The sequence below is a fragment of the Dama dama genome, chromosome 10 (assembly GCF_033118175.1).
Source record: "Dama dama isolate Ldn47 chromosome 10, ASM3311817v1, whole genome shotgun sequence".
Lineage (NCBI taxonomy): Eukaryota > Metazoa > Chordata > Mammalia > Artiodactyla > Cervidae > Dama > Dama dama.
The window spans coordinates 12249930-12274616 of NC_083690.1; the positions used below are offsets into that span (position 1 = coordinate 12249930).

The following is a 24687-nucleotide window of genomic DNA, read 5'->3' on the forward strand; positions in this document are numbered from 1 at the left end:
GCTGGGTCTCAGTTGTGGCATGTGGGATCCAGCTCCCTGACTAGGGATCGAACCCGGGACCCCCCTGCATTGGGAACGTTGAGTCCTCGCCACTGGACCACCAGGAACGTCCCTGGATCTGAACTTTGAAGTGTATCATGTTGTATAAAAACCCCCCACAACCCCGATTTTGAAGAGCAGGTTCTTTAAGACCCCGTTTGTGGGTGCCTCCTTGAATTCCTGAATTTTGCTGCTGTGATGTCAGTGTCCCTGCTGAGTAAAACGTGTCACCTTTGCTCCTCTGCCTCCTTTCACATTGAGAAATCAGCCCTGGCCATGTTTGGTAGAGCCGTCTGGAAATTCTCTGCCGACTGCCTTTCCCTCTCACCCATGTTGGCATATCTCCCTTTCCCTTTCTCTCAGCCCTCCAGCACGTCTTTGATCCTGTTCATCTCACCAGTTGCTCTTTTTCAGAAATGAATGTGGTTCCTCTTGGGCCTGCAAGAAGGATTCCTAGCACTGTTGATTTTTCTTCTGCCTTCCTGGGCCAGCTCAGAGAAGAGCCAGCATCAAGGGCCTCAGTCCTTGTAGAACCTGCGGCTAGCTACCTTGGCCACCTTGAACATCAGCCTCAGTAGTCTCAGTGGCACTTAAAAAAAATTTTGTCTGAGCCAGATCTTAGTTGTGGCGTGTGATGTCCTTGATCTTCGTTGCGGCATGCAGACTCTTAGTTGGGACATGTGGGATCTAGTTCCCTGACCAGGGGTTGAACCTGGGCCCCATGCCTTGGGAGTGCAGAGTCTTAGCCACTGGACCACCGGGGAAATCCCTTGGTGGCATCTTATGTCCAGGACGCTTCCCTGAGCTCTGTGTGGAGGTGGTCTAGGGCAGATTGATGGCTATTTGAGGACATGGCTTTTCCGAGAGTCCCCCCCGGCTTGCTGGCCCCTCTTTCTTTTTATTTCCTTCTTACCTGTCTTTGGGGAGCTTCCTTGGAGAAACTGGTGTGGAATGGACCACAAGGCTCTGGACAGTTCTGGGCATGGCAGAGGCAACCATGGCTTTGGAGTCAAACTCCGAGGGTTAGCCTGGCATGACCCTGGGGAAATGCCCCTCCGTGCCTTCCATTTTCACTTGTAAAGACAGAGCATCTCGTTTCCCTGGGGGGTTGTCAGGAGGCTTCACATGATAACCTCATGTGAAGCACCTGCTTCATTTCAGAGACACGCGCAACCTCCGCCAAATGTTTAACCAGTTACCTTCTCCTAAATACCCTTTACACGTCTCACCTCTTTCTCCATCTCACCCCATCTTGAGGCTCTGACCTTTTGACCCCATAGAATGGCTCTTTCTATTCCCACCCAGACTAGAATTCCTGTCTTTTTGTTACTTGGCCCTGATGATCACAGAAGCACCTACACGTTTGTGAGGCATCTCCAGCCTTCACATTCTCACTGTTTCCCTGCATCTTAGCATGATTTCTACCTTCGCGTCTTAAAGATGCTGACGAGCGAGTGGCCTCTGGCTTTGTTTCTGCTGAGGAGTGTGTGCTGCACAGTCTCCTGGCTGGTTAGAAGTGAAGCAAAGACCAGACTAGCTTCGCCCTTGAGTGGCTGCCAAGGGCTTGTGTCATCATTGTCTGCAGCAGTAATTAACCATTCACAGGTGCAGGATGGTCCTTGGCTGATTAAAACCTCTTTCCTGCCATTGAATGTTTGATTAAAAACCTCATGGGGGGTGGGCAGGTGTTTTTTCAGCTGCTGAGAGTTGGGAAAGATCAGATCAATGGCTTTTTATGGTCGTTCTTAAAGCCGTTGGAATGGCCTTGCCAGGCAGAATGGAGAAAATGAAATCCTAAGAGATGGATCAGACAGAAATGAGCCTTGTCCGGCTCTCTTGTCCCTCCTGGCTGCGGGGCTGGGCCTGCTGCATAGCTTAGTGATCGGGAAGCAGGGTTGAAAGCCCCACTCCTTGACTTGTCACACACAAGATCTCTGGGACATCTCCTCTCTGAGCTTCTGTTTCCTTTTGTGTAAAATAAAGATCGTAGCAGGATCTGCCTTGTAGGGTTGTGGTGGGGCTTGAGGCCTTGGTATTGATCTGCCCGAGCTGGTACATGGTGATAACATGCCAGTTACTTTCCAGGGTAGGTGATGGTGTCCTTGTGTTTCAAACGATGATACAGAGTCTCAAGTTAGTTAATAAGTTGCCCAAGTTCCCATCTACAGCTGGTAAATGGCAGAGCTGAGGATTCCAGCCCAGGTCAGACCCATGTAAAATTCCTGGCTCTTCCCTGCTCCCCGCCTCCTCGGGCAGCCGGCCTGATGCCCGTTATTGCTCCTCTGTGGACCTCTCCAGCTCCGTTAACTGAATTGAAAGTGACAGGAGAGAATGAGTAATGGTGAATTAATCCACAAGGCTGTTGCATTAGCTCTGTTACTAAATGAAGAGAGAAAAGCTGAACTTCAGCGTAATGATTGAACAAAATGACATTGTTGGAAATCACAATAGTGGGATAATACTGAGAGTCTACCAGGGGCATGCCTGCTGCGTTTGGTTGTTGGGGGTTAGGCTGCATGTAGGGCTGAATTTGGAAGTCGGTGCCCTCGCAGAGTGTGTTTTTTAATTGATTTGTTACAATACTGCTTATTTTGTGTATGTTCTGGTTTCTTGGCCCCCGAGGCACGTGGGATCTAGGCTCCCTGACCGGGCTCGAACCCCGCACCACCTGCCTTGGAAGGTGAAGTCTTACCCTGGACTGCCAGGGAAATCCTTTGTGGAGTGTGTTTAAAAATTTGTTTTTAAGATTTCAACATTGAAAAGTTATGAGATCTTATGTGGAGATATGGATGTGTAGGTTTTCTTGAACCTGGGGACCTGCGCCTCTGGGCCCACATTGACAGTTGACTCTGCTGGGGGCCCAGCACCCCTGCCCTCTGTCCGTGGGCCAGAGGTGCTTCATCCACTGCAGTCTGCGCCCCTCCCTGTGGCCCCTGACCCTCGAGATGGCATGTTGGCCGCCATTTATCATTGAGCGGCTAGTACTGTTCCCCCTCTTCTTATCAGAAATTCAACGGTTTTCAAGAGTAAACCGCTCCCAGGTTGTAAGCCACTGAAGCCAGTTTCTGGAGTTACTGTTATTTGTGTCAGATTTGTCCAGCTTTATCATTGCTTTCAGGGCGAGGATTTGTTAACCTTCTCACCGGGCTGTAGCCAAAAGTCCATTATTTTCTGTTTTTGTTCCGTTTTTGAATACGCTCTTGTCTTTGCACAGTATCTGGTTATTTTTGACTGAATGCCAGATGTTGTGTATGAACAAGAGTAGAGATACTTTGAAGTTTGGGATGGTGTTCTCTTTCTCCAGAGAGGATTTACTGTTGCTTCTCAGACAGTTAGGGCAGAGGGAGATCCACTTAGTCCAGTCAAGGATCAAGCTGGTTCACACCTGGGCTTTAGTATTTGTGATGGCCTGTGTATTTCCAGGGTGTAGTTTTTTGGGGTTTCCAGCTTATATCAGCTTCCTGGAGCTGCCATTGGCAAATTTGCACACCGTGCATGGTTCAAAACAACAGAGAGAGAATTTCCCTTCTGACAGTCTGGAGGCCAGGAGTCCAAAATCTAGGTGTCAGCAGGGTTGGTTCCTTCTGCAAGGCTCTGAGGGAGGGTGTGTTCCTGGCATGCGGTGTTGGTCAGCAGTCCCTGCCGTCCCTCATCCTGTAGCTTTGCCACTGCCGTCGCGGCCTCTGTCTTCCCGTGGCCTTCCTTCTCTGTGTCCTTGTCCCTCTGTGTCCCCTCCTCTCCTTAGGAGGACACCAGTTGTATCAGACCAGGCGCCCTCCCCCTCCCCGGCTCCGGTATGGCCTCCTCTCAACTAGTGACATCTGCCTAGAGCCTTCCCCCAAAGAGTCACATTCTGGGGCTCCACGTGGGCTTGAATTCTGGGGAGACAGAGTTGACATGTTTACCAGTGCCCTTCTGCATCTGCAGGTCCTCAACTCTGTTTTATTTCCTTCTTCTTCTTTTTTCTTTTGTTTTTTAAGACTCTGGGAATTCTGAAAGCTCCTCTTAACTTCTCACCAGAGAAGCTCTGTAGTTGGAAAAAACCTCAGAGCAAAACCTGGCTCTCCATGTAGTTAGGACTCATGTCTATAGACTTCCCTTCTCTTTGGGATCTGAGTTCCTCATGTCTTTCCTGTCTTTGCAGAGCTCCCAGGACTTCAGTTTTGTTTTTTTTTTTTAAACAACTCTGGCTTTTCCAGTTGCTGTTGTTTTTCTGGGGAAGTTGGTCTGGTTCAAGCGAATCTTCCATAGTTGACGGTATGTCCTTGAATGGTGCTTCCGTTGTGTGCCCTTTCCTGTGGCCCAATGGGCCTTCTCTGTGCGTGACCATCTTCAATTACTTTTATACCAGTCGGGTACCTGGATTTCCTCCTGGGATCAGCTGTAGTCTGGGAAAGGGAGTTTGCAGGCAGTTTTCCTTCAGTTTTGTGATGATTTTAATCCCTACCTATATGTTGTATGTCTCCCATTCCCTAGTTTGCTGTCTGTTAGGTGTTTCTGTCTTGTTTGCTTTTTAAATTAACTTTTATTGGAGTGTAGTTGCTTTACAATATTGTATTAGTTCTTCTGTACAGCAGAGTGAATCAGCTACACATATTCATATAACCCGTCTTTTTTAGACTTCCTTCCCTTTTAGGTCACCACAGAGAATTGAGTAGAGTGCCCTGTGTTACACAGTAGGTTCTTATAAGTTATCTATTTTATTATATATAGTAGTGTATATTTGTCAATCCCAGTCTCCCAATTCACCCCACCCATCTCCCTGCCTTGGTATCCATACATTTGTTCTCTACATCTGTCTCTGTATCTGCTTTGCAAATAAGTTCATCTATACCATTTTCCTAGATTCCATATATAAGCGTTGATTTACGATATTTCTTTTTCTCTTGCCGACATACTTCGCTCTGTGAGACAGTCTCTAGGTCTGTCCATGTCTCTGCAGGTGGTATTGTTCCATTCTTTTTATGGTTGAGTAACAGTCCCTTGTCTGTAGATACCACGTTGTCTTTATCCGCTTCTCTGTTGATGGACATTTAGGTTGCTCCCATGTCCTGGCTGTTGTAAACCATGTTGCAGTGAACATTGGGCCACATGTATCTTTTTGAATTATGGTTTTCTCCCAGTGTGTGCCCAGTAGTGGGATTATTGGGTCATATGGTAGTTCTGTTTTTAGTTTTTTAAGGAAGCTCTCTACTGTTCTCCATAGTGGCTGTAACCAGTTTACATTCCCACCAACAGTGTAGGAGGGGTTGCTTTCCTCCACACCCCTTCCAGCGTTTATTGTTTGTAGATTTTTTTGATAATAGCCATTCTGACTGGTGTGTATTTTGTTTGTTTTTGATTTTAGCTTAGAATTCAGGTTTCTCTTTGTTTATGACTTGGGGAGTTTTTCCCCATTTCACCCCCTATGAAATGTTAGTAAGGTAAACATTATTCTAGCAAGTACACTGCCAGCTCAGCTGTGTCGTGGAGGACATCCCAAACTGTGATCCCTTTGAATAGACTCTCCAGTTAGTTGGGTTACACAGGACCCAGAGAAGCTTGGAATAAGGTCACTTGGTGTGTCTCCTTTAGCATTCAGACCCCAGAAATAAGAGCCTGCCGTGCCTGGTAGAATCACTTCCTCTGACTTTGACAAGTGACTGGGTTTGTTTGCTCAGACAGTTGATTTGCTGGTGATGAGATGGGAACCTGTGCTTTCCAAGTCTGGTCCTGCAGTTTGTTTAACTTTTCCATTCCAGTTATGCAAGTGAGCATGAATAATTACAGCAGACAGTGGTAATTCCCCACCCTGCAGTCCCTTCTTTCTTGCTAACAGAACTCTGATTTTGTTCTGATGTTGGGCGGCCACCAGTTTCAGCCCTGAGGCTGGCTGCAGGGGGACTGAATCTGGATTAGATCAGGCCAGCCATAATGAATTCCATGTTGTAGTAGTTGACTTAGGAGTAGGCATGAGATGCAATGCTGACCAAAGGGAAGGAAGGAGAGGTTTGCCAAGAGGCTTCAGAGGAGGCCTCTTGCAATTTAAATGCAGACACAGAAAGGCTTGCTTATCTTATGGCCATGGGTTGTTGTGTAAGACTTGTGTGATGTTTGGAGCTGTGGCAGTGATCTTATGACCATGAGGATGGAAAAAGTCTGAAGACGAAAGTCAGTACACTCAGGATGGGTGCTCAGAACAATGGAAAATACCTGGCCCCTGATAGTGTCACTGAGCTACTGAATCAACCAACCCTGGACTTAGTGTTATGTGAGATAATTCCCTAATATTTTAAGGCACTTTAAGTTGTATTTCTTTTTACTCATATCCAAAATCATCCTAACTTAAATGAGAGAGAAAGACAACTTAAGCAAGACAACTTAAGTTAGAGCCTGCATGCCAGAAATGGGAGGAATGATGTGATTAGCACATTCAAACACATTCATCCCAGAAATGACACCTGGATGTTTTCTGCTCCTTGCTTTGAACCACAGGCCTGGCTTTCTTAGTGTTTGCTCGTGACTCATGTTGAGCATCTCTGTGACCTAGGGGGTTTGTCAGACTGTGCTCATTTTTCCATTTTATTGTTGAAATGATTATGCAGAGTGAATAATAGCATCCCCATTTTACAGATGGAAAAAAATTAAGCTCAAAGAAATGAAATAATTTCATTAATGTACCAGAGCCAAAAAGTGGCAGAGCTGGAATTTCTATTCAGGCCTACATGATTGTGATTCTGAAGCTCCTGACTGCTCTTGGTGTTAGTTGTGGAATGTGGGATCTAGTTCCCCCACCAGGGATGGAATCTGGGCCCATCGCATTGCGAACCTGGAGTCCTAGCCACTGGACCTCCAGAGAAGTCCCTGAAGCTCCTAATTTTATTCTTAATGGCGTATTGTTTCCAGAAAGAGGACTCTCTGAAATACCACGACCACCCCAGTTTGAACTTGTGAATAAATTAAGCAGTAAGTATTGAGTACATTAGGATCACTCAGCGTAGAGGTCAGCAAACCACATCCCACCACCTGTTTTTCTAAATGAAGTTTTATTGGAACACAACCACAAACATTCATCTGTTTACTGTCTGTGGCTGCTTTTAGGCAAAAGTTGTGACTGAGGCCATGTGGCCCATAAAGTCTTAAGTAGATACTAGTGGGTCTTTACAGAAAAGTCCTGTCTTAGAGAACAAAGGTCAGAGGATGCCACCGAAACCCATTGTCACACCCATTGTGTTCAGAGGTCTGTTGTCCATTTACCCCACTAGATGGTGAATGCCGGGAGCGCCAGGCACCATGTCTGTTTCACTTCCTCCTGACTTTCCAGCTCCTAGCATGGTGTCTAGAAGTATATGGGTTCTTCAATAAAATTATGTTCAATAAATATCCTTTGGTTGGAAGGAAGGGCATCGTTCAGTGTGTGTAGTACTGTGTCTCATGATTCCTGAGGTCCCTTGAGCCAAGATCACTCTAGAGTTACTTCCTTTTACTAGTTCATAGCCTGTGCCTTCTTACTGTGTTCTCAGGTGGTGGAAGGAGCCCTGATAAGGGCACTAATCCCACTCATGAGGGCTCCACGCTCATTACGTAAGAGTCCACTCAAAGCCCCATGTCGTAATTTTGTCATCTTTGGGGGTTAGAATTTCAATAGATGCATTTTGAGGGGACCCATTCAATTATAAAAGTGGCATTTCAATGGCATTACCTTGGAATTTGATGTTCTTGTAGATCACCATCAGGTCATGTGTTGGCAGTCTGTTACAAGGTGATAGGCCTGATTCTGACCATACCAGAGGCACGTTTATGATCAGGATGCCCGTCTTGTAAACTTGAATGTACTTTCCCTCATCTGCTCAGCAGCCTTTGTCGCCTCCGACCTTGATGCTTGCTCTTCTCTCTTCTGTAATGCCATGGCCCAGCCTCCTGGCACACTTTCTACTTCTCTGCGGTCCTTCCTGGCGTATCACTTCTACACCCTCAGACATTAAATATTACTTACCCTTGGATTGGGCTTCCCAGAATCTGCCTGCCAGTGCAGGAGACATGAGAGGCTCGGGTTCGATCCCTGGGTTGGGAAGATCCCCTGGAGGAGAACATGGCAAACTACTCCAGTATTCTTGCCTGGAGAATCCCATGGACAGAGGAGCCTGGTGGGCTACAGTCCATGAGATCGCAAAGAGTCCAACATGGCTGAAGTGACTTAGCATGTATGTATCCTTGGGTTTTGTTGTTGACTCTTGTTTCTACACATACTCTCTGAATTTCTTGGTGAAAATTGCTGTCTGTGTGTTGATTAGGTTATATCTCCCGCAGGTCAGCTCCTGGTCTTTCTCTTGAGTGTCTTCATTTGAATGTACCAAGGGCTTGTCAAAGTCTCCATGCCTGAGTCGTCATCCCTACCCTCACCCCCATGTTTGCTCCTGTGTTCCCTGATTAGTGCATGGCTCTACCCTTCACCCAGGTCCCCTGGCCAGCCCCCGGGCTTCCTCCCAGCCGCCTCCTCCTCCTCCTTTCCCCGAAACCACTCAAACTTCTGTTTTTTCTCTCTCTCTTTTAAAAATTGTCATAAAGTTCAGTCGCTCAGTTGTGTCCGACTCTTTGCGACCCCATGGACTGCAGCATGCCAGGCTTCCCTGTCCTTCACCATCTTCCGGAGTTTGCTCAAACTCATGTCCATTGAGTTGGTGATGCCCTCCAACCATCTCATCCTCTGTCGTCCCCTTTTCCTCCTGCCTTCAATCTTTACCAGCATCAGGGTCTTTTCCAATCTGTCAGTTCTTCACGTCAGGTGGCCAAAGGATTGGAGCTTTAGCTTCAGCATGAGTCCTTCCAATGAATTATCAGGACTGATTTCCTTTAGGATTGACTGGTTTGATCTCCTTGAAAAGATCAAAAAAGTATCCACACCATTAAACTGTCCATTTTAACTGTTAAAACTTAACCGTTTTTAAGTGTACAGTTAAAAGGCATTGAGTGCATTCACGTTATACAGTCATCACCACCATCCATCTTCAGAACCTTTTCATCTTCCCAAATTGAAACGCCACCCCCATTAAATAACAACTCTCCATTTACTCTCCCACTAGCCCCTGGCAACCACCAATCTATGTCTCTATGAATTTGATTACTTTAGGTCCTTCATATAAGTAAAGTCATGTAGTATTTGTCCTTTTGTATTTGGCTTATTTCACTTAGCATAATGTCAAGATTCATGCATTTGTAGTGTGTGTCAGAATTTCCTTCTTTTTTAAGGTTAGGTAATAATCCATTGCATGGATAGACCACACTTTGTTTACCCACTCATCTATCGATGGGTTACTTCTGCTTATTGGCTATTGTGAAAAGCACAGCCACGAACATAGGTGTACAAATAATTGTTCAAGTTCCCGCTTTCAGTTCTTTTGGGTACACACTCAGAAGCAGAGTGGCTGGATCATACGGTAATTTTGTGTGTGCTTTTTTGAAGAGCCAGCATACTGTTTTCCATACTGGATGCTTCTTTTAAAATTCCCACCAGCAATGTACAAGAGTCCTAATTTCTCCGTAATACATAAGAGTTCCAGTTTCTCCTCATCTTCATCAACACTGTTACTTGTGTGTGTGTTTTAAAATCTTGTTACACAAATTAACCCATTTATTATTGGCTAAAAGTGAAGGTATTAGTTGCTCAGTTGTGTCTGATTCTTTGTGACCCCATGGACTGTAGCCCACTAGGCTCCTCTGTCCATGGCATTCTCCTGGGAAGAATATTGGAGTGGGTTGCCATTTCCTTCTTCAGGGGATCTTCCCGACCCAAGGATCCAACCCACCGTCTTTTGCGTCTGCTGTATTGGCAGCCAGCTTCTTTACCACTAGTGCCACCTGGGAAGCTAGCAACACTATTAAATGGTGGTGCTTCTCCTGGTCCTTAATTCCTTCAGTTTTCTTTCTGACGGCAGCCTTGACTGTGACGGCAGAGGTGGTGGTGAAGGTCCAGGCACCACCAGCTGCTGTTCTCATGCAGGAACCACAGCGCCAAATGCCCACGGCTCGTCTCTTCATCTTGGTTTTGCCACAGAAGGAGCAGGTGTGCTTGGCACGCTGGCTGGTTTCATTTTCTTCACCATTTTCCTGAGGGAGGCACCATAACGGGTCCCATATTTGCCCATGATTCTGACCTCCTTGGTGCATTTCGCCAGGTTGCCACCACTTAGGTCTGAGCCCAAGAGCTATTTGTGTTCTTTCTGATGATAGCCATTCTGCCAGGTGCCAGGTGATATGGTGGTTTTGATCTCTTCTTTCTTGAAGTTTTGGATATCTCTCAAAGTCATTCACAAGCTCCCCACCAGTTCAGCCTGACAATGCCCCTCCTATTGGTTCCTGCCACCCGCCCCGCCCCCCCAGTAGTCCTGAGTCCTCCTCTTGACAAACCTCAGTATGATGCCACCTGTTTTCTTGTCTCCCTCTCTCGGTGGTTAGGGGCTGGGTCCCATTCTTGCTCACGTTGCAGCTCCAGTGTACTAGAAGGACCTGACCATCAAAAGACTGCATTCGGATTAATGACTCGAGGACCTGGACTTCAGGTCTTGCTGCTCATTCTCCTGGGGTGCCAAGCTCCGCCCCCTTCTGTCTACATCTTCACAGTTGAAAGCAGATGGTATTAATATAGCCCCAACTCTGAAATTAGAGAAACCAACTCCCGTGATCCTTGGTGGGGATTTTTGAAAATGGTTGATTGCATTTAAATCAAATCTGAGTTTATATTTTGCTTCACCACGTCACCTTGGGTAGCAATTTCATTTCTGTAGAAAATTATTTGTGGAGGAAGCTGCCTGTGCCAGGAGAACCCCAGGCCCATCCTTTTGATCGTGAGGGGAAGTCCACCCTCCCCACCCTTCCATCCCTGTCATGTTTTCAGTTCCCTGTTTGTATTTCTCTGTTGAATTCGCAAACTTGCAAATTAGCTAGGTCTGGTGAAAGAGACATTGGGAGGATGTTTGCTGAAGGGGCAGAGAAGATGTCCATTGGCAATAAAAATGTTCAACAGCTGGTGGGGACATGCTGGCCTTAGGGAGGGAGCCAACATGCTGTCCCCATGGGTGAGCTGTTAGCCAGTGAGAGGCTAGATTCGGGCAATGTCCACAGGGTCCTGGGGAGGGTCTTTGACCACCGGGGTGGATGAGGGCTTTGGCCAGTGGCCACTTAGAAAGGGGAACAAAATATCGTCCCAGGATATTAGGATCTGGGGCTTCCCAGGCGGGTGCTAGTGGTAAAGAACCCGCCTGCCAATGCAAGAGTCATAAGAGACACGGGTTTCATTCCTGGGTTGGAAAGATCCCCTGGAGAAGGGAATGGCTACCCACTCCAGTATTCTTGTCTAGAGAATCCCATGGACAGAGGGGCCTGGCAGGCTACAGACGATGGGGTCACAAAGAGATGGACACGACTGATCAACTTAGCATGCACATATCAGGATCTGCTGTAGTCAGACTGGTGTCTCTTGGCCAGAGGGGACCTCTGGCTGTTTCAGAAGTGTTTAATCTTGATGTCCTGTATGTTAAGTCTCAGACCCGGAGACTTCCCTGGTGGTCCAGCGGCCGGGAATCTGCCGTTCAACGTAGGGGATGTGGGTTCGATCCCTGGTTGGGGAATTAAGATCCCACATGTCACAACCACGGAGAAGGAAATGGCAACTCACTCCAGTGTTCTTGCGTAGAGAATCCTGTGGACAGAGGAGCCTGGTGGGCTGCCGTCTATGGGGTCGCACAGAGTTAGACACAACTGAAGCGACTTAGCAGCAGCAGCAGCAGCAGCAGCATACCACAACCAAGACCTGATGCTGCCAAATAAATACAATTTTTTTTTTTTTCCAAAAGGCTCAAACCTGGGCTCAGGGTTGTCAGTTTGGAGTTATTATCCAGCCTGTTGGTTCCGTGGGTCCTTCACCCTGTCAGCATGAAAGTGGCTCTCGCACGGAGGATGGAGTGCACCCCTAGGAGCAAACACAGCACAGGTTTGGAAAGCGCTGGAGGAGGTTCCCACGGGGAGCATGAAGGAGGTGCTGCGTAGACCCCCGTGTTATGGGGATGAGGGCCAGCTGTGCCTGGCTGAGGTGTTAGAGCTGGGAACCCAGACGCCAGCTGCTCCCAGGGCCAGACCGCCCCCAGAGATGAGCGAGTTGGCCCGGCGGAGGGCGCCAGGGAGGTGCGGCCCCCGTGAGGCACGTGGCCCCCGTCCAGCAGCCTGGGACGTGTGGTCGTCTGTGGGTTCAGGTGGGAGCGAGGACAGAGTTAGATGAGCCGCCAGCAGTCTGCCATGGTGGAGGTTTTCCTTCTCTATGGAGTAGTCAGATGGGGACATTAGAACAGAGCCCAAGGAAGGGAGGGGGTTAACCGTCCTGTTACTGGGAGGAGGAACCCCAGGCGGGTCAACAAGTTCAATGTACGGCAAAAACCACCACAATATTGTAAAGTATTTTCTTGCACACACACAGACACACACTCCTGCAGCAGTCAGCCATGTCTTTGCTCTTCTATTGACTCCCTGCCCTTCCCCAGCAAGCTCTGTTTCCCAGGCCCTCTAGCCCATCCTTTCAGTGGGAGGTGGTGATGCGGTGGGCAGGTGAGAAGACAGGGAAACAGCTTGATTGGGGTGTGGGGGCATCTCTAGCAGTGACAGTGCTTCCTGTGGTCCATGGAGGTCCCCCCTGCCTTGTTCCCCCACTTTACCCCTCGGTCCCTCTGCCACAGTCCAGCTGGTACCCACAGCCACGGTTGTGTCCCCTGGTACTACCTTTTGTTCCTCTGGCTCTAGGGTTGGGTCCTTTTTTTTTTTTTTTGCCATGACACATGACATGCAGGATCTTCCCTGACCAGGGATCGAACCCGTGTCCCCCTGCACTGGCTGTGCCCGCCCCCCCCCCCACATTGGAAGCATGGAGTTCTTAACCACTGGACCACCCAGGAAGTCTAAAATGGTTTGGTTGTCTGACATCAGTTGTCTCTGGGTTCCCTCGGTATCTCCTATTTGCTTTTTGGCTTCCACGGTCTCTGTAACAGATGTCTTATGTGAAATTCCTTCAGTGGGCTAGCTTGTGTGATTTCTGTATTCATGGCTGGGTGGGCCCTGGGACGGAGCAAGCTTGGCTTGTCTGGAGGACCGGCCAGGAGACCCGGGGGGTTGTCGCAGGGTGAGTGACAGCGAGAGTGGGATGAGGTGAGGCGGAGAGGGAGCAGGCAGCCAGGTCCCGTCTGGGCAGTAAGTGCCAATTGACCCTCTTTTCCTTGCTTTATTTCTGTAATTTCCGTTCACCCCCACCAAGATAATTGGCACTTGTTCTTTAGAGTCAGTAGGGATGTTTAAATTTAAATCTACTGAAGTCTTCAAAAGCAATCTCAGATCATCGTGTGTTTATTTATCCTTTAAAAATGCATCAAGTTCTGAATTATACACTTTAAAATGCTGAATTTTATATTCAGTGAATTTTATTGCAATTAAAAAAAACTGGGAAAGTGGCTAAGTTGCCTTTACTGGCAAGTTTGTTTTGCTAACTGAAAGGGAGTTTAATAACAGAGTTAATTTCAGTTTCAGAATGTAAAATGGTATAGCCACTATGGAAAATGGTTTGATGGTTTCTCAGAAAATTAAGCTTAGATTTACCAAACAATCTGGCAATTATATTCCTAGATGCAGACCTAAAAAAACTGAAAGCAGGGACTCAAAATTTCACAGTATTATTCACAAGAGCCGAAAGGAAGAAACAGCAACCCAAACGTGCATCGACAGGTGAATGGATAACAAAGTGTGGTGTTTACTGTGTGTGTATGTTTGCGCTCAGCCACTCAGTCGTGTCTGACTCTTGCAACCCCATGGATCATGCCCCACCAGGCTCCTCTGTCCATGAGATTTTCCAGGCAAGAATATTGGAGTGGGTTGCCATTCGCTTCTCCAGGGGATCTTCTCAACCCAGGAATCAAACCGGCATCGCCTGCATTGGCGGGCAGACTCTCTTTACGATGGAGCCATCTGGGAAGCCCATACTGTTTATAATGGAATATTATTCAGTCATAAAAAGAAATGCTGCTACTTACTATAACATGGATGAACCTTAAAAACATACTAAGTGAAAGCTGTCAGACACAAAAGATCACATGTTGTGTGATTCCACTTATACGTAGAATCCAGAATAGTCAAATTCATAGAGAAAGTATGTGGAATCGAGGTTTACGGGGGGTGAGGTGTGGGAGGGGAGCATGGGGAGAGTGTTAGTGTTTAATGGCTGTGAGGTTTCTGTTTTGATGATGAAAAAGTTCTGGAAATGGATAGTGGTGTTATTTGCATGACTTTGTGAATATACTTCATGTCGCTGAATTATACACTTAAAATGGTTAAAGTGGTAAATTTTTTTATGTATGTTTTGCCACAATTTAAGAGAGCAAAAAAAGTTTCAAGCTTACATATTTTGTATGAGTCTTTATCATGTGTTCTTCGTGGTCAAAGCCCAGTCCCTGTGTTCTAGTTCCAGGAGGCAGCCTTGTGGCTGATTGAGTCATGGCCAAGTGAGAAAGGCACGGCCCCTCACTGGGAACCCGGCTTTACCAGCACGCTTGTGTCTTGTCGTCAGGCTCACCGAGATGTGACTGGGCTTTGAGGATGCCTGTGGTCACCCAGGTCTCAGGTGGAAACGTGGAAGCACTCGGCTTGCCTTTTGTTCCTGGAATGGGTGATACTGTGTATGGCTGATTCTGTTGCTTTCCTACTTAAAGATCCATCCCTCTCTTCTTCTTTGGCTTATCATAGCCCTGATTGTGTCTGGGGCAGTGGGGTGTCCTTCTCTAGGTCAAAGCTCATGAGCAGTTTAGCCGGTCTTGATATGTTCTTCACTCTCTTGCGTGCATTTATCCTTGTCTAAAAAAATGAGGTAATAGAGCTGGCTCTATCTTAACGTCTCTCTTCTGCTTCAGTTGTGAATGTGAGGCCCAGAGTGGTCACCTGATGAGAAGAGCCAACTCATTGGAAAAGACCCTGATGCTGGGAAGGATTGAGGGCAAGAGGAGAAGGGGGCAACAGAGGATGAGATGGTTGAGTGGCATCACTGACTTAACGGGCATGAGTTTGAGCAAACTCCGGGAGACAGTGAAGGACAGGGAAGCCTGGCGCGCTGCAGTCCATGGGGTCGCAGGGAGTTGGACACGACTGAGGGCCTGAACCACAGTGGAGTGGCGACAGCAATCTGAGACAGTGAGGTGAAGGTCAGGAGGGTGGATGTCCTGCCCACGACAGAGCCTTCCAACCCCTGTCTGCACCTGCAGACTCAGCGTGTCTCTTGTTTATGGGGAGCCTAGCTCCTTGTCTTGTATTTTCTGTTTCTTGTTGAGTGGTGCTTTTGTGTTTTATTTTTTATTTTAATTTTATTTTTAAGGTTTTCGGTCATACCCCATAGCATGTGGGACCTTAGTTTCTTGACCAGGGGTTGAATTCGTGTGCCGTACGTTGGAAGGTGGAGTCTTAACCACTGGACTGCTGCAGGAGGCCCTGTTTCTTGTTTAATTTTGAGGGATGTCTTCCCCCCAGAGGCTGGCATGTTGTGGGTCCCCCCGAAATGATTGTCAGGTGATAGAAGAACACGCCCGTGCTCCCCGCATTAGGCTGCTTCTGGTTGCAAGTGACAGCCAGACTCACAGACAGCCCGAAGCAGAAGAGGGACTTCCTGACTCAAGTCAATAAGAAGACTAGGGGTGGAGCCGGATCCAGGGGTTCAGACGGATCCCCCACATCTGTCCCTGGGTCTCTCTCATCACCGCTTCTCTGGGTTGGCCTCTCTTTCAGGTGGGCCACTCTACATGAGAGGGTGCAGTGGCCCCAGGAAGTGCCAGGTTGACATGGCTATTAGAGTTCCTACCTCTAGCACAGAGGTTAGCAAACTTCTTCCTTAAGGGATCGAATAGCGAGTACAGTACTTTAGGCTTTGTGGGCTGTAAGTGTTTCTAGCAGCTCTGCCTTTGTAGCAGGAACGCAGCCATAGATGACTTGTAAACAAATGCATGTGACGGCGTCCCAGTAAAACTTTATTTGCACACACAGCGATGGGGCTGCTGAATCTGGCCCTTCGGTTGTTGTCTGCTGACTTCACTCTGAAAGGAGACAAGGCCTCTCTTCCAGTGGTTCAGGTAGGGTCGTGGGGAGGGCCCAGTGGTCCAGGGTGAGGCCAGGGGAATACTCACTTTAGGCACAGAATTGCAGGGAGCTCCAAAACCCCTCAGCAATCAAGATCCATCATGTTTTTATATAATATTAAAAAAGCAAAAATATGGAAAAGACTCCATCACACGAAGGTCACACGAAAGTCATACAAAAGGTCAAACAGGGCCAGAACGAGGGGGTGCTGAGTAAGGCGATTTGAGGCACCCGCCCTGCTGTGGCCAGGTCGTTGCTCAGCCCGGGTCACCTGCCGAGCCCTGTGGGAGACAGTGGTTGGTAGTGCTAAAGGCCCTTTACAGAGAACCAGATGGAACACAGATCCCCTGGGAAAGAGGGGTACAGTGGCCAGAAGAAAGGGCAAGACTTGCTGTTTGCCTGTCTTGGCCATGAAGTACTTCATACACATGCTTTATTTTCTCAATTGTTTCCCCCTCATCTCAAACCTCAACGGCAGGTAGTTATCCCCATTTTACAGATGAGGAAAATGAAGGACAGAATAAGCTGCCCAGGGTCACGCAAGACCTGAACTAGAATTTGAGCCAGGGTTTTTGTCCGCCAAAGTGCATTCTTTGAATTGGCATCGGTTAGCATTGAAACTTGGCAAAAATCCTCTGTCATCCTCTGTCAGCAGGGACCCCCAGGTAGCTCACCTTAGTACTCCCTTCCTGGCTCTTGCTCTTGTCAGCAGATGGCTTTCAGGAGCTGGGAGAACCAGAAGCCCTCACCCGCTTTTGGAATCAGCCTCCGGTTTGAAGCAGTAAGCAATCAGTGTATACGCCCCAATTAAATTATGGACACTGCAGGTGTTAAGTGGCAGGTGAGCTGCGCTTTAAATAGACCACGTTAATTCTGGCGGTGGGAGCGGAGCCCTGCTGGGACATTGATGATCAGCAGCCGCATCACTCAGGCGAGCTTTAGAAAGATTCCGGAGCGGTAAGCAATTTACGAAATGGAAAGGCGAAAACACACTTTGAAGTGGTTCGTGTGTTTTCAAGGTCAGAGGGAGATGACTGCAGTTTTCAGAAAAGACAGGATGCAGGTGAGAGTCTCTGGACTGAAGTCGTGCTGGATGTACTGCTGGTTGTCTGGTGGGTTACAATGCAAGTTATTGGCTGGCTGGCCGGCTGGCCCCGAGTGATACTCTCAGCAAATGCCCTGTCTTGGTTTCTGAGAGAGGCTTCAAGTAGAAGCCTTCCTTCGCTTTATTTTATCTTTGTGTACAGACATTGACTCAGAGTGGTTTCATGCAACACTTTGCTGCCTAGGCCAATTTTTTTAAAAAGAAAAAATTTTAACTTTTAAATAGGAAACATGTTAAAAGAAAAGTTACGCATTTGTGTGGTTTGGACTGATCTCTAACGGGTTTCGGGGGACTTTCCTGGTGGTCCAGTGGCCGAGACTCCATGCTCCCAATGCAGGGGGCACAGGTTTGATCCCTGGTCGGGGAACTAGATCCCACATGCTGCAACTGAGATAAAATTTTAAAGAAGTAACTAGTGGGTTTCAGAAGGGGGTTAGTTTGGCATTTAGAGATTGAGAGAAGGCATTCTGAGCGATCCACTCTGCTGGTGGTTTTACCAGTCCTTCTTGGGATGTTTCTTTGAAATGATTTCAGAGATTGACTTGATCCACAAATGCACACACACACTTGTACATATGTACACATTTAGATGCTGTGAAAAAAAAAAAGGAAAAGAGGAAACAACCTGTATGCTCTCAGATAAGAAGGTAATTATTTAGCAAACAGTGGTTGGTCACCATGGGCTGGACGTCACGCTCAGTGTTTTATCTCCCTTTTCTCCAGTTACCCCAGAAACCCTGGGGGAGTCTACACTTCAGGGCTTCTGTTAAGAGAGAGGAGTCTGAAGCTTAGCGTGCTTGAGGGACCTGCACAGAGTCATCCCGCTGAAGACCTCCTCACCTGTTGTCCTGCCCACGAGATCAGAAGCTTGTTAGCCACACGTCCTTCTTGTCTACCTCGGGGCCCATGGCTTCGCCCAGCACATGGCTCCCAGGGGGAAGGCAGTCCATACTTCCTGAGCTGAATTGCAATTTTAGACGGAGCTTAGCAGCCTGGTGTCCAGTTTATGGAGATGTGCGTACTCACGTCCTTCTGGAAGGAAGGTTCAAAGATCTTGTCACTTTCTCAGAGGGGTCAGTGAGTCTGTTTAGCTCCTGGGTTGGAGTCCATCAAGCAGTTGTGAACATGATCCTTTTCAAGGAGGCAGAGCTCCCCTCACTTTGCAAGATGGTATGGTGACATGGTTCACAGTGAGACAGCTCTGAGGTGCCTTTCTGCTGTCCCACTTACAACTGTGTATCACGGGGCCAGTCACTTCACTTGTCTGGGTCTCAGCCTTGTCTTTGACATAGAGACGGCCTTGGCGGTCGAGAGGACAGAGGTTAGATGCAAGTGTGGAGCGCAGTGGCTGGTACGTACTTAATGCTCAGTAAGGAGCAGTGACTGTCCCTGTCATTGCTGCTATTATTATCGACCGCATTGAAAAGTACTGATGAACTGCTGTTAAGTAAAGGAGGTTGGTCACAAAATTAGGTATATGCTAGAATCACACCTATGAAGAAAATCTGTGTGTGTATGGACAAAAAAGGCAGGATGTGAAGCGACGTGATAACTATTTTATGGATAAAAACACACTTCTTAGCTTTCCCTTAAAGCCTTAAATCTGTTCCTATTGTTAGACATACAGAAATCTCCCCAAAGGAACTAGAAACGAGGACGGTTAGTTATGCAGAGGGATGTTTAAAGCACTGCACGGGGAAAATCGGCATTGTGTTCTGTTCCCCGCAGTCAGGAAATAAACTGCATTTAACTGTGGAGCCACCGAAAATCACGTCTCCAAAGATCTTTAAATGTCATGGAGAAAATGTCCATGGTCTAGACAAGGAAAGAAACAAGTCCAGATACAAAGCTACGTATGTGTGGTGTGTATATATGTGTGTGTGTGTGTAAATGTACACGTGTCCCCTGGAGGAGGGCATGGCAACCCATTCCAGTATTCTTGCTGGAGAATCCCATGGACAGAGGAGCCTGGCGAGCTACAGTCCATAGGGTCACAGAGAGTCAGACACGACTGAAGTGACTGAGCGCAGACACACATACATATACAACACACAGTATGATGATATATTTATTTCTTACTGCTGCTCTAACAAATCATTGCAAACTTTGTGGCTTACAACAACACAAATTAATTTTCCTACATTTATGGAGGACAGAAGTCCAGAGTCAGTCTCACTGGGCTAAAGGCAAGGTGATGGCAGGGCTGGTGCCTTCTGGAGGCTCCCGGGCAGGATCTGTTCCTTGCCTCTTCTGGCTTCTGGCAGCTTCTGGTGGCTTCTAGCAGTTTGCAGCATTCCTTGGCTGTGGCCGCATCACTCCAGGCTCTGCTTCCCTAGTCATGCCTCTGCCTTCCCTTCTGCCTCAGATCTCCTCCTCGTCCCTCTTTTTTGTAAAAATTTTATTATTTCCTTTTATTTTTGGCTGTGCTGGGTCTTCGTTGCCGCGCACAGGCTTTCTCCAGTTGTGGAGAGCAGGGGCTACTCTTCGTGTGGTGCATGGGCTTCTCATTGCGGTGGGTGCTCTGGCTCTGGCTCCTGGGCTCTAGAACACAGGCTCAGTAGTTGTGGTGCACGGGCTTCTCATTGCCGTGGGTTCTTTTGTCGGGGAGCACGGGCTCTAGGGTGAGTGGCCTTCAGTAGCTGAAGCATGTGGGTTCATTGGTTTTGGTTCCCAGGCTCTAGAGCACAGGCTCAATGATTGAGGCGCATGGGCTTAGTTGCTCCAAGGCCTGTGGGATCTTCCCGGACTAGGGATCCAACCCATGTCTCCTGCATTGATTGGCAGGTGGCTTCTTTACCACTGAGCCACCAGGGAAGCCCTCCCCCTACCTCTTTTTTTTCTTTTTTCTTTTATTTCTCTAATTACTTCACAACATTTCAGTGGGTTTTGTCATACATTGATATGAATCAGCCATAGATTTACACGTATTCCCCATCCCGATCCCCCTTCCCACCTCCCTCTCCACCCAATTCCTCTGGGTCTTCCCAGTGCACCAGGCCCGAGCACTTGTCTCATGCATCCCACCTGGGCTGGTGATCTGTTTCACCCTTGATAATATACATGCTGTATTCTTTTGAAACATCCCACCCTCATCTTCTCCCACAGAGTTCAAAAGTCTGTTCTGTACATCTGTGTCTCTTTTTCTGTCTTGCATATAGGGTTATCGTCACCATCTTTCTAAATTCCATATATATGCATTAGTATACTGTATTGGTGTTTATCTTTCTGGCTTACTTCACTCTGTATAATGGGCTCCAGTTTCATCCATCTCATCAGAACTGATTCAAATGAATTCTTTTTAACGGCTGAGTAATATTCCATGGTGTATATGTACCACAGCTTCCTTATCCATTCATCTGCTGATGGGCATCTAGGTTGCTTCCATGTCCTGGCTATTATAAACAGTGCTGCGATGAACATTGGGGTGCACGTGTCTCTTTCAGATCTGGTTTCCTCAGTGTGTATGCCCAGAAGTGGGATTGCTGGGTCCTATGGCAGTTCTATTTCCAGTTTTTTAAGAAATCTCCACACTGTTTTCCATAGTGTCCCCCTACCTCTTTTAAAGAATCCTGTGGTTATGTCAGGCCCAGAGAGATGGGGTAATCACCCCGTCTCAAGATCCTGAATTTAGTCACAGCTACAGAGGCCCTTGTGCCGTGTAAGGTAAGATGTCCAGATTCCAGGGCTTATGATGTGGTTATCTTTGGGGGTCATGATTCAACTATCACAGATGTGAGTTTTGTGGAAAGAAGCAAAGTGCAGGCAAAGAGATTGATTTGAAAATGTTAACAGTGATCACCTCTGGATGGTGGATGGGAGGGTCTTTTTTTTTTTTTTTTCCTGCACCAAGCAGCTTGTGGGATCTTAGTTTCCTGACCAGGGATTGAACCCAGGCCCATGGCAGTGAGAGCCCTGAGTCCAAACCACTGGACTGTGGGCGGTGGGGGTCATGTTTATTTTGGGTATACTCTCCGGTATCTTCCTTTTCCGTGCTGAGAAGTACCTCTTGTACCTCCATCAACACCGCCCCTGGATGCTCCTCTGCACGTGATGTGCGCCCCACGGCGTGGCCCCCTGTCTCCACAGAGCCCGTGTTCTGGTTCTACGTGAAGGAGGTGCTCAGCAAGCACGAGCTACAGCGCTTCTACGCCCTGCGCCACATCGCCTCGGACGTGGGCCGCGGCCGCGCCTGGCTGCGCTGCGCCCTCAACGAGAACTCCCTCGAGCGCTACCTGCACATGCTCCTGGCCGACCGCGGCCGGCTCAGGTACCCGGCGGGGCGGCGGAGTGGGTGCGTCCGGGCGGAGGGTGGCCATCGCAGGATCTGCCCGCCTGCATCCGGGATGGCCGGGTTCCCCTCTTCCAGCCCCAGCTTGTCTGGCTGGGCCGTGGGCACAGTCCACTGGAGACCAAGTGAAGATGCCTGTCGGGCTCCCTCCACGTCGCAACTGCATGCAGCAGGCACTCAATAGATGCCTGTTATTACTAAGGCCTGGGGTGTGGAGTGAGCTGTTGTCTTAGGACACAACATGTGCCCCTCTTGGCAGAATTTTTAACCTTGGTTTCTTTCAGATCCAAAATTTCTTGCTCTTTAGATGTTGGGTGTTCAGTCCCCTGTTTCTTGCTGTGTATCTCCTTGTACACTGGGTACTGGATGGTTCTTCTGGCTTTTTTTTTTTTTTTTTAGAGGTTTGTCGATCTCAAACTGATGGAAAGTAATAGGGGAGTTTTAAGTTGAGGAGAGAAGTCATTTGTTATTAAAAACAACCCCTCCCATCCTTTTGTTTTCTTTTTTTCTTGATCATAAAGTTTATTCTGTCAGTTAGTATAGGCAAGGTTGCACTGCTGTAACAAGCATCTTGGAAGCCTCAGTGGCTTGAGACCACCAAGTGCGTGTCTCCCACCTGCTGTGTGTCTGTCATGGGTTGAGGGTCTCATCTCAGAGACCCAGGCTGACAGAGGTGCATCTCTGCATATGCTTTCTGGATTGCCACTGCAGACAGGGGGCTCTGGCTAAGGAAAACACTGGCCCTCCAAGCTTCACTTCCATGCATATTTTGTTGACCAGCAAGTCACACCACCATGGGTAAGCTTAGCAGGGTGGGCGAGATGGGGTTTATTCCACAGCGATAGGGAAAAGGTACTGAATATGTATCAGTGATTGTACAGTCAGCCACCTTCCCTTCAGAAACATTTGATGGATGCTGTAGAACCTGCTGGGACAAGACTGAAATCACTTGTAACCTGCATAGACATAGCTCTGCGAGCGTGTCGGTGTGTTTTCCTGTCATTGTGCTTGTGTGCTGACGTTTATGACTTCTGTCTCTGTCTCCCTCTCTCTCCTTCTCCTTCCCTGTCTCTCTTTCTCCCTCCCTTCCTCTCTTGCTGTTATTTTCCCTCTGAGAAGGGTGGACTAGACATGTCATTTTGTGTCACCTGATGGTACAAAGAGACAGTGATCAATTCTGCCCCTGTCCCTTGAATAACTTCCATGTCAGCAGTGCCCAGATCCTTAACAGTGAAATGCCACTTAATTCAATAGGCTGGCATTTATTTCATCAGTGCTGTGATACATTCCAGTGATTTCATATCTTGCTGTGTGTTCCCTGGCTCAGGTCTCCTCTGCTGTTTCTTTTGCTGCTTGAGGTGGCCTTTCTTCCAATAGTTTAGGTGTTCTGGTGTTCAGTGTTAGGTGTTCCAGGCTTGTGCACTAAGGCTGTCAGAGATACCCCAAGTTCTCTTATTTGATGTGGCCTGTGATATAGCTTGTCCAGCTGTGTGTTCAGACCCTGTAGGTATGAAATGGGAGGGATGGGGACCAGGAACACGGGAGACAGCGGTACCCACATGCTGCCTAGGACTACTCATGTCTGAGTTGGGAGGCTGTGCAATTCTGCAGGTACCTTTGAGCATTAACCAACTTTCACTAAAGAAAACACACTCATGTTTCTTGCTTCCCTGGTGGCTCAGTGGTAAAGAATCCACCTGCCAATGCAGGAGAGGCGGGTTCAATCACTGGATCAGGAAGATCCCCGAAGAAGGAAATGGCAACCCACTCCAGTATTCTTGCCTGGGAAATCCCACGGACAGAGGAGCCTGGTGGGCTGCATATAATCCACGGGGTCGCAAAAGAGTCAGACATGACTAAGCAACTAAACAACAACTCATGTTTCTTAACAGTAGTTTTTTTGTTTTTTTTTTTAATGCGAAGCTCTTTCCAGCAGATTATTTACAAGTGCCATCTGTTGTCTGTATCCCCAGCTTCTGCATCTGTGGACTCAACCAGCCGTGGATTGATTGAGTGCTGTGTTTATGGTCTGTGATTGGTTGAACCCACGGTGGCAGAATTTGTAGATTTGGAGGGTTACCTGTACTATGCTCTTGTATGTAAGCATCCTCAGCTTTGGTATCCGTAGTGGGTCCTAGAGCCAGTCCCCCATGGACACCAAGGGACAGGTGTGTCCTTCAGAGCCATACGCTCAGTGTCACGATTGAGTGTAACAGTGAGCAATAGAAGGCAATCAGCTGTTAAGACTCACCGTTGTACTTCGCTGAATCACTAGCCCCTCTAATTCAGTGTGGGAACACCAAATTCATTTACGTGCAAGAAAACTGGCTCCAGTCTGTAAAGAATCACAGTTTGAGGGATCAGAGGTCTGCCTGCACTGCCAGCTTGAAGATACAGTCTGTGCTTCCACTGACTTCTTTGCTGGGTTAAGTATGTTGACAATGATGTCTGTCTTTTCTCTTCCTGTTGGTTATATTCAGTCACTTCAGCAGCTATGTATCTGGTCTTTAGCTGAACTCCAGGTCACCCATCGCTGACCGTGCTTCAGTGAAATTGAATTTTGACTTCGTTAGTTTAGAGTTCTCTGACCTGGTGGGGAAGTCAGAGATGAGGATATTTACTTGTTATTTCTTAGCTGGGGGTCTGCTAAAGAGCTGGGCCGTGGGGCTGGGAGAGCTGCCTTTGAGCCCAGGCTGTACGATTTATTGCCAAATGACCTTGGATAATGGAGTGACTGATTGGCCTTCTGGTCCCCTCCTCTACAACTGCCATTTAGATCTGTGGGCTTTTTTAGCTTCCCAGCCCATTCCAGGAGGTAATTTGGGCTTTTGAGGCTGTTGCCCAAACTGGTGTTACATACAGATGCCTTGGTTGAAGGGCCCAGGGAACTAAAATTTTGTTCTGAAATTGTCTCTTCTTGTATGAGTCCACTCAGGGGTTCCCTGTGGGCTGGCTTGGATTTCCTGTCTATTTCTTAGAAACGTTGCTTGAGTGAAAGTCACCACTGTTTGTCCCCTTTTCCTTTTCTGCTTCATAAGTAGTGCGTTTCCATCTCATGCCTATCTTGGTACTCTCAGGCTCTAATGATCTCAGGGGACCGATGAGGAAGTTGTAGGATATATGT

General features: G+C 47.8%; 1 protein-coding gene across 3 annotated transcripts in view; it reads left to right on the forward strand.

Annotated features, from left to right (window-relative positions):
- The window catches only part of SNX29 (sorting nexin 29), a 566190-nt gene that overhangs the window by 47560 nt on the left and 493943 nt on the right, over positions 1-24687 (forward strand). For all 3 annotated transcript variants that reach the window (XM_061152859.1, XM_061152861.1, XM_061152860.1), the window contains one exon: positions 21362-21542. In XM_061152859.1, coding sequence (XP_061008842.1) covers positions 21362-21542 — 181 coding nt within the window. The remainder of the gene's footprint in view (positions 1-21361; positions 21543-24687) is intronic.